At 36.9% G+C, this 10,980-nt stretch overlaps 1 protein-coding gene across 1 annotated transcript; it reads left to right on the forward strand.

The window, feature by feature from the left end:
• Nucleotides 1-449: 449 nt before the first annotated feature.
• On the forward strand, nt 450-5,542 carry trhra (thyrotropin-releasing hormone receptor a). The gene is given in 3 exon segments (XM_051866420.1): nt 450-1,837; nt 1,840-1,961; nt 3,516-5,542. Coding segments are annotated over 3 exon segments (1,227 nt in total). The 5' UTR covers nt 450-1,164; the 3' UTR covers nt 3,948-5,542.
• Nucleotides 5,543-10,980: the final 5,438 nt, after the last annotated feature.

Below are 10,980 nucleotides of genomic sequence, written 5' to 3' on the forward strand. Positions count from 1 at the left end.
AAATATCTTCCCCTCTCATTTGCAACGTTATCCCTTCTTATCTCTGATGTCATGTTTACTGGAGCGAGGGCGGGACAGCCTGTCAATCACACAAGATCGACCAATAGCAAACCACAACAATCCAATCAATTCCTGATGGACAAAATCAAGTCCCACCCTACATTTTTTCTTTTTCAAAAAGCTTTTTCACTCTGATATACATCACTATAGGAAAGAAAAGACTAGTGCAACTTCTGTTTCATGCTGACTTGAATGATCTAAAGCTAAAAGGTCTGCACAGATAAAGCTGTAGCTTTTTTTCCACTTCCTCAAAAATTATTTCAATTGAGTCACAGTGATTTGTCTCTCATCTTAAATACACAGAAGACTGTTAAGCCCTTTAAGACCTGTGCATCCTCAATAGACTCAGTTAAGTGCCAATAATGGCTCTCCTCTGGGTGTAAACCTCCTGCATTCTGCAGGTGAAATCAAACTTGGCTATAACCTTCCTGGGCTTGGATCAATCTGTATCTCCTTATCATAACCCTTGTAACAAACAGCCTAAAAGCAAGCACTATCAGTTCTGATATAACCAAAGCAAACTGACTTTTAAACAAACACCATATTGCAGAACAACATTGTAATTAGAACGTGAAATGGGCCTATATTTAGGTTTTTTTTTTTTTTTTTTTTTTTTTTTTTTCAGTTTTGGCGAGAAACCTATAATTGAACAGACACTTCCTCTCTCGCTTGCTGCTGCATTACGCACTGCACAACCTGCCCTTACTGACGCTCTCGGTCGCGTATTAGGGTTACAGGGGTCTTAGACCATATCAGCCTGTTCAGCCCTGGGCGGTGCAACACCTCTGTCAGCTCTCTGCAGTTATGCACACCAGGGAAAGGATTTTTATATATCACACAAATTACCACGGACACATTCTTGGCTTCGCACCAAACGAAAACGCGCTAATTTTCATCTCTGAGGTCTAAAGTCTGCTGTGAGTGGGAGCATTTTTTTTTTCAGAAGGACATTTAAAACGGCAAAAAATAATAATAATAATAATAATAATAATAACTTTACGGAATTTGCTTTCTCTGGAACACTTAAATATGACCTTTTTGCGCGCGTCCTGGAGAGCTGAAAAGTGATTTTTGCGCAAAAAAGGAAACAAAACGAAGTAGAGCATGGATAACGGCACTATATTAAAATTAAACGGCACTATTTTCAAATTAAACAACAACACTACTTCGTTATGGACTGATTATAGTGTCGAATACAAGGTTGCGAGCATCTTATTAGTGATCCTTATTTGTGGAGTTGGAATTGTTGGCAATATTATGGTCATTCTTGTGGTTTTAACGACCAAGCACATGCGTACCCCAACTAACTGTTACTTGGTGAGCCTGGCAGTTGCAGACCTTATGGTCCTAACGGCAGCAGGGCTGCCCAACATCACCGAGAGTCTGTTCGGCGGCCAGTGGGTGTACGGATACGCCGGGTGCCTCTCCATAACTTATTTTCAGTACCTGGGCATCAACGCATCATCCTGCTCCATCACAGCCTTCACCATTGAACGCTACATCGCCATTTGCCACCCGATAAAAGCGCAGTTTATGTGCACCCTCTCCAGAGCCAAGAAGATCATTGTTTTCGTTTGGGTTTTAACTTCCCTCTATTGCGTTATGTGGTTTTATCTTTCCGACACGACAGAGATCGTTTTTGACAACGCTGTCCTCGTGACATGCGCCTACAAAGTATCCAGAAACCTGTATTTGCCAATATATTTCACAGACTATGCGGTGTTCTACGTTATCCCGCTTTTGCTGGCCACTGTTTTATATGGATTGATCGCAAGAATTCTTTTCTCAACCCACTGCCGTCGGATCCCAAGGAAAGTCGAAGAAACTGGAAAAAGGAGTCGTCCGTGCATGGGAACTCACGGAGTTCCTCTAGCAGCACGACTGCTGCTTCTCGCAGACAGGTAAAGTGTTGATTTCATTCGGTTTATTTAACTCAGAATTGAGTTTTCTCCTGTGCGTAATTGTGCGCATGGGGAGCTTGCGGTAAGTTTTATAGCAGCATTCACTGGTTTGGAATGTGAATCGGAGTTTAATAATTCAGGTTCCGATTCCTCTAAACGGTGTCTTGACTGTTTCATTTACAGTAGTTTACGTTCCATTTACGATAGATTACAACGAGAAAAAATATTTGAATGAATGAATGAATGAATAAATGCATTTCTTATTGCATGTAGTGCAAAAACAAACCGGAAATAAATTTTATTCTTGCAAAAATAAAAAATATGCATTTTTAAAATACTTTTTAATGACTTTTCAAAGACGTTTTAACACTTCAGTAATTTTGCGTCTAGTGATCGGAATTCTGTTTTTGATTCGCTAAAAAATCTAATTCGACTCATTAGATTCATTTGGTAATATAACTGCTCTGGTCGCGATGTATGTTTTAAAAGAACCTAATCATTAGAGTCATTCGATATTCAGAATACATTAGTCATACTCGATTCGCATTAAAGAGCCGGTTCAAAAGAGTCATTTTTTCGGGAATCGGACTACGCTAGTTGCGCTGTATATTCGGTAGCGGTGTTGCGGTAGTGCAGGAAACGTTCGTGATCCCTATCCAGAACACAGGCGTTTGCCAATTATTTGAGAAATGTGATGTAGGCTATTGTGACGGCTCACATAGCCTCGAGCAGGTAAAGGTCCAAATGCATAGTGAAGGCAGACGCCATCTGATGAACTCGGAGCGACTGCACTTGCGTTGTTTTTGTGTTGCCCTAGGGCTCTTTTTCTGCCTGTTTGTCCAACATGGTGAGAACACATAGGCCTACCTCTCATGACCTTTATAAAATCAGTTAAAGCTACGAATTTGCTCTAGCTCTACAGTTGTGTGTTCCATGAATGAACCGTGACGTGTTATGGTGTGTTAACACATTTGGCAACAATCTGGCAAACAATACAAAAGCTGTACCGTGATAATCATGTTTACACTGTTGCGGAAGGCTAAGATTGAGTGAGAAATTAAAATGAGTATGTTGGTACCGCTTTAACTAGAAAATAGGTATACTGTTACCGCGTCACCCATTTTCACAGACATTCACACTTTCATCACACATTATTTAGTTTATTGAAAAAAGTTGAGTATTAATGGTACACAGTAAATGCTAAACCCATATTTCACAAACACTGTTAAGCTAGTCCTAGACTAAAATGCATGTTTGAGCTGTTTTAACTGAAAGCAACTTGTAATGACATATCATAAAATGTCAGTGCCATTGTTTTGTCTCAAGATGCAAACCAGTAATGTTTTTTTCAGTGTATGTTTATAAAAGCTACTTAAATATCCTAAATTGAACTAAGGCCTAATCCTAACTTAACCTAACCCTGTCTGTGAAACCAGGCTATAATATAATATAATTATGTTGATGACAAAATGAGAATGAGATTAAAAAAATGCAATTATGAGGGATCAGAGTTACATACATAACTGAAAACATCTGTCATGTTCTCTGCTGTAGGTGACAAAGATGCTGGCAGTGGTGGTGATTCTCTTCGCTGTGCTGTGGATGCCCTATCGGACGCTGGTGGTGGTCAACTCCTTCCTCAAGGAAGCCTATCTGGACACCTGGTTCCTTCTGTTCTGCCGTCTCTGCATCTATATGAACAGCGCCATCAACCCGATCATCTACAATGCCATGTCGCAGAAGTTCCGCGCCGCCTTCCAAAAACTGTGCCATTGCAGGCCCCAGCGCTCCGAGAAGCCCCCCACATACAGCGTGGCCCTCACGTACAGCGTCATCAAGGAGACCTCCAATGGAGAAAGCCCAGACCACTACACCACAGAGCTAGACGACATCCGTGGAGCCGCCGAAGAGCTCCTGCCCGAGAGGAAGAGGTTGTCATTTAAAGAGTCCTCACTAGCTTCTAAAGGCACATTGGCTAGCGCTTAGCTCCTTGTTGGTATGTGTTGATTAGGTTGCTTAGTTTGCAGTTTCACAGTGCCTCAGAGTGCCCTATATTGGAGTCGGCGCCACATGAAAACAGCATTTTGACAATCACAGAATTTAATTTGCAGATTTGAAACAAAGCAGATTTATTCATAACTTTCTAAACTAGACTTGTATGTTGGCTGAAGACCAAAATAGGCCTTTTTCAGTCCTGTGCAGGTGGGGTAATGCTTCTAAAGCAATCATAGACAGACAATTGAATGGTTGATTGAACATGACAGGTGATGGTAGATTTGGAGGTGATTGAGTGTGTGAGCTCAGGGGTGAATTCTTTGGTACTTCCACTCAGAAGATTTGTACCACTGTGGACTCAAAGCACTAGCACTGTGGTCACTGTGGCAAGAGCCACATGCATCACTGCTAAATCATCACTCTGGAAAACTAGTTCCAGTAACAGTTGTCACGTTGACACTCACACCGCGCTCTGAAAAAATTGGACAGTTGATTACTTCTCGGCTTACATTTGTTTCAATTGTAAGTGCAATTTTACACTTGTAGGCTCAAATGTATCCTGCCCAATCTTTTGCAAAGGAGTATAAAAATTACTCGATTGTGAGTCTCAAATCACCATTTTACACCCAGAACCCTAGTAGTTTTAAGGGTGTTGCAGAATCAAGTCCTTATAGGGATAGTTCACCCAAAAATGAAAATATTGCCATCATTTACTCATCCTCATGTTGTTCCAAACCTGTATGAGTTTCTTTCTTCTGGTGAACACGAGAAGATATTTTAAAGAATGTTTGATAACCAGACAGTTGATGGCACCCAATGACTTCCACAGTAGGAAAAAAAATAGTATGGAAGACTATGGAACATTCTTTAAAATTTCTTCTTTTGTGTTCAACAGAAGAAAGAAACTCATAAAGGTTTGGAACAACATTTTCCTTTTTGGGTGAACTATCCCTTTAACTTTAGCATTTCAGCAAGTCACGATTGACACCCACTTCCCACATTTATCAGTCTAAAACCAGAGTAAACATGTGTCTGTTGCTTTTGTCACATATATTGTGAATAGCACCATCAGCTGAGGCTGTTTTCTCACGGTGGCATTGATTTCCTAGCAGAGCTCAATTTTGCAGAAGGTACACTGCAAAATTACGGAGGAGGTAATTTGTGATTTTGGATGTTTATATTTGTATCATTTGTGTCTTTGTGGTATAATGGAAGGGAAGGTGATTTAACAATTATTCTATGCTGTAAATACCTGGTTTTAATATCTGATTCCTTGGGGGAAAAAAAAAAAAAAACATGTTTCAGCTCTCTATTTGTAGTTTTCAGTGGTTGGTTGCTGTAAAATACCTGCGTGAACATGGATTGTAATGTGACATTTTAACATAACACAACTCAAATGTTTTTTTCTCATAATCAGTGAACACTTTAGAGGATGAAATGTACTGCTGTTGTGATGTAAGCAAAAAAATGTGTATGGTAGTAACATGTTTTGTGTTTAAATTACCTTTCTTGCTGTTTTAAAACATGTTTTGTATTTGTATTTTGTACATTTGTTGTTTAAAATAAAGTGATAGATATTTGGGAAATTCCTTTTTGCCTGGTTTCATTTGTATGGTTTAACATCCTCTAAATGTGATTAAACACTCAGATAGTATGCTAATGCAGAAGCTGCGATGTATGAGAATCTATTTCAATAAATATTTCTACAATAATCCTGCAACATAAAATCCAATCAAATAGATTTCAGCTCATTTCCTTTAAATCATCCCCTGGATTTTGGTTTTTGTCACAGATTAAACAGTGATGGAAAAAACAGGCTGTAAAGCTGTAAAGTTGTTTATGTTTGAGTGTCCTGCAGGTCGACACTCCTTTTAGTCCCATTCCATTGCAGAAGCAGTCCTGACCCTCACTAAGCTATCAAGCTCATGGAGCCCCTGACGCAGGACAGATGCTCAGCCAGAAGATGGATGTAGAAGCTCTAGAGGAAGAGCCTGAACAGACATACTGTTCCCTCCTGCCCTCCAATTACAATAAATTATCGCTCCATATAGAGAAGTGGGTAATCAACAAAGTAATTTATGAGGGACAATAAATTAAAGGGCACTAACAAACATTAAAATGATTGCTGAAAGTGAAATATAATTGCTGGTTTGTGAGCATGATGTTGCATCTATGACAAAAGCTTTTGATTTTATGAAAACTCTGGTAGTTATTCACCTTCATGTCATTCTAAACGAAACCGTATTTTTATTGTATTCTATTCAGTAATTTTCTTACCACTTTACATTATTTAAAAAGTCATTTTCTTACCACATATTATATTTATTTTCTTGTTTTAAGCATAAACGTCACTTAATTTTGATACAATTCTCAGAAAATAAGACTTAATATGTTCTTTTGGATCTCAAGTAAATGTATCTTGATTGAAGAATGTTTCAATATCTGTACTGCAAAATAAAACAAAAATACTGAGTAAGAAATTGACTTTTGATGTGTTATGATACGTTATGAAACAGTTATGAAATGTATAGCAGGGATCAATCTATGTAAAACATCAAATTCATATATCCAGTTTTGGGTGTCACACAAATCATTATTAACAATTGAGCACCAATAACAATTGATAATAATTAAGCACCAAATCAGCACATTAGAATGATTTCTGAAGGATCATGTGACACTGCAGATTAGAGTAATGATGCTGAAAATTCAGCTTTACATCACAGGAATAAATGACTTTTTAAAATATATTTAGATTAGGGAACACATATTCACTATTAAGTAGTTGCTTATTAGCATGAATATAACTAGCATATTGGCTGTTTATTAGTATTTATAAAGCACATATTAATGCCTTAAGGCCCGTAACTAGGCTATGAAGATAACGATAATGATATAGTTCTAAAAATCGTTCTAAATATAAAAGAATAGCACTGTCCACACCACAGCTATAACAATAAACGATATGTTGGGATCACTTTCAGAACGATTTTTTTCCAACTGTTAAATGATAAAACACTGACAGCCAATCAGAATCCGTTCTAATTTAAGGGCTCGCGCATTTAAAATGGCAGACGTCATTGTGGAGAAGTTAATCGCTGAGGTCCAGAAAAAAAACACCACTGTTTGACAAGTAAAAGCCCCTTTTCAAGGATACTTTAAAGAAAATGGATATATGGGAAACAATCGGTGATACCTTTGGAATAAAGGGTGAGAAGTATTAACGATAAGATCATTATGCCAGGCTAGCAAACAGTGTAACATAAAATTACCTCAGGTATCCAGCGCTAGTTTCGACAACATTGTCTTGCTTCCTTTGAAGTTGCAGTGAAAAAGACTAGGCATTGTTTTTATTCCACTACATTGACTTCATTAGCTAAATTCACTGTTAGATTAGATCGATTACACTAGTTCACTCGAAACATAGCATGCGACATCTGCTGGTTAAAGCCGTGTAAATGCAACAAGAACAGCAAAAACATGTTGTACACACTTTGAAACTGCAGCGCGTGAGATTAGACAAACCGTTATCGTTCGTTGGTGTGGACGCAAATATAGTTATCGTTATAGTTACCTTTATAGTTATCGTTCTTGGTGTGAATGGGCCTTTATACTGCATGACCATATTCTACATCCCTTAACCCTACCCCATACCTAAACATAACCACTAACAACTACTTTAATTGCTATCAGTAAGCAGTAATTAGGAGTTTATTAATAGTGAATATGTGTTCTCTAATCTAAAGTGTTACCAATATGTTCAAATAAAAGTGTTTTTTTTTTTTTTTATTGTCAATTTGTAATATTTAAGAATGTTACATTTTTACTGTGTGTTTGATTAAATAAATGCAGCCTTGGTGAGCATATATATATATATAATGTCCAGTCAAAAGTTTGGAGTAATTAAGAGTTTTTTAAAAAACTCTTAATTATTCCAAACTTTTGACTGGACATTATATATATATATATATATATATATATATATATATACACTTTTCCCACATTTGATTCGCACCATCTAATTGGATACAAGTGCTAACTGGGTTTCTGCATCAAAACACATTTGCTTGTGTGCCTGGAGCTAAAAAGACAAATGAATCCAGCATTAGCTCTGAGTTGGATGTGGTGAGAATGAGAGAATGTTAATCTCAACCAAAGGTCTCTTGACACAAGAGTCAACAAAGGAGCTTAGCAGGACAGGGCTGATTAGTATAAACAGCTACAGCCCAGTTCAGCCTCATGCACTTATGTCAACACTTGACACAGTGGAGATAACAGTACACTCCACTTCTATTTTAGGATGCTGCATTGTATAACATCATAACCTATACTGGAATAAAGAGTCTGGAATACAAATGAATTGGAGTTTGTACTAGGTGCTTATTCAATGCATGCCTATCAAACACAAGGATGACCTGTGTGCATCAGTTTGGCATGCTGGAAATAATCCTTTTCAGATTTCACAAGGATAAACACATTTAATTAACAGACTGTTTACCAAAATCTACAGCATTAACATTAACTTAAGGGAAAAAAATGCCCTTCCCATACTGTTTGCTACTGCAAATGAGACAAATTATGAAAATCATTGTTTGGAACTTCCACAGGCCACATAGTGGAACACAGAATAATAGACAGAGAAACCTGTTGCTTGAAGCTTGTACAGTTTTTCAGTCCAAACAAAATAAAAGCATACCACAGTGACACAAACGCTCACATGGAAATGTCAACTCTCCATGTCTAGCCTGTCAAACTTAACATTCAATTACATGTGACTGGAACTGCAATTTCCACTCAAATTAAATTATTGTTGGCCTCGTATTTTTCTGTCAAAAATACAACACATGCAAATTAAATCATGCAAATTTTAGACTGAAGAACATCTCAGTAAATGTAGCTAAAACAAGGGATCTTCAATATTGCCAGCAATGTCTTATATAAACAGGCACAATTCCAATGTTGTGAGACCCAAAGATAACTTTGGAAACATAAAATGGTGTTTTTGGCCTGTCTCACCTCAGAGGTCTTGACTGGTTCCCACAATCAAAATCATACAACATTTTTACATCCTCTATTGGATTGGTATTCATTTAAACAATTTTAATATAATGAACTCATTTTAATTACAAAAACATAATGGTTTGTGCACAACCTGTTTGACACATGATTTTCTACCTTCGTAACATTTCATAATGAAAATAAGATAGCTCATTGGTCTAAAATCCCTCTACTAAACATTTGAGTCTCTTAAGCTAAGAATTACCACATTGGGTGTGCAATTCAAAAATTTACTGAAGCATTAGTGTTATCACTGCCTGTTTTAGTACTATAATGCAGCTTATCATATTCAACTATTCAAAATACATAAATACATATTATAATAGAATTCACAGAAAATGTTAAGGGATTTTAAAAGGGATAGTTGACCCAAAAATGAAAACTCTGTTATCATTTACTCACCCTCATGCCGTTCCAAACTTCTATGACTTTATTTCTTCGGTGGAACACAAGATAAGATATTTTGAAGAATGTTTCAGCCATTTTTTATACTGTGAAAGTCAATAGAGTCCAAAACAACATTTTTTGTGTGTGTTTTACAGAAAAAGAGAAAGCCATACAAGTTTAAAATAATAAGGGAGTAAATTTTGACAGAATTTTCTCTTATGGGTCAACTATTCCTCTAAAGACCTATTCAGATCGGACTAATTTTCATGGAGGACGAGAAATTCGTGTTTCACATGCATACTTTGTGATTTTAATCCTGTACATTTTACCAATCCAATGGATCATTATTAAAGTGATTATTATGTTTCTAGCATGTTATATGTTTGGCAACGGTTCTTTTAACCCTTAAAGATGGAGTGTGTAGCTTTTCATTTCTTAAACAACCGTGTAGGAAGACACATCATGGCCATATTCCAGGAATGACAATGTCAAGATTCACCAGGGTTAAAATTGTTAAAGAAGGGTTCGGAGAGCATGAAGAATAATTTTCACACATGAATTGGCACCTCTGAGTCCAGACCTTAATTTCATTGAAAGTCTTTGGGGATGTGCTGGAGTAGACTTTACAGAGTGCTCAACTCTTGCATTGTCAATACAAGATCTTGAACAAAAATGGATGCACCTCTTGATGGAAATAACATCACAACATTTATTTCCATCGAGAGGTGCATCATTTTTTGGTCAAGATTTTGTATTGACAATGCAAGAGTCGAGCACTCTGTAAAGTCTACTTCAGCACATCTCAAAGACTTTCAATGAATTTAAGGTCTAAGGTGCCAATTAATGTGTGAAAATGATTCTTCATGCTCCCTCCCAACAATTATTTCACAATTAGAGCCTGATGAATCTTGACATTGTCATCCTGGAATATGGCCATGATACATCTTAATACATGGTTGTTTAAGAAATGAAAAGCTACACACTCCATCTTTTAGGGTTAAAAGAACTGTTTCCAAACATATAACATGCTAGAAAAATAATAATCACTGTAATAATGATCCATACAGCAACTATTTTTTTGGCCGGGCAGTGTATTAAATAAAAGTTATATCAATAAGAAATTCAATAAAAAATATATACATCATATGTAATGCATACAAGGACTGCAGATGACCTTCTGTAACGCCCACGAAGATGTTAGTCCCGTCCGAATCGGAACATGAAATCACAGACGTCGGGTGATAAGAATTGTATCTCAAACCCCTTTTTAGAAAACTAGTCCATTCTGAATAGGGCTTAAGACAAAATTTATTTCCTCTCATGTCTGTGATAACCTATCGCTTAACTTATCTCATTCTCATAAGAAATAATAAATAATTATAATTTATAGTGTTACTTTGGGGCTTAAGTATCAATATTCCTTAAATATATCACATTAACAACAGGCTATTTTTAAAGGAAATTTTAAGAATATCTAAAGAACAGTTTATAGCAATGATCTCATGCGGATGTTACGTGCTTATGCAAAAGATATCCTTAAATTGCATGGCAATCACTGCACTGCTATCACAAGTGCAAC

This window comes from Ctenopharyngodon idella, chromosome 16, assembly GCF_019924925.1.
Source record: "Ctenopharyngodon idella isolate HZGC_01 chromosome 16, HZGC01, whole genome shotgun sequence".
NCBI lineage: Eukaryota > Metazoa > Chordata > Actinopteri > Cypriniformes > Xenocyprididae > Ctenopharyngodon > Ctenopharyngodon idella.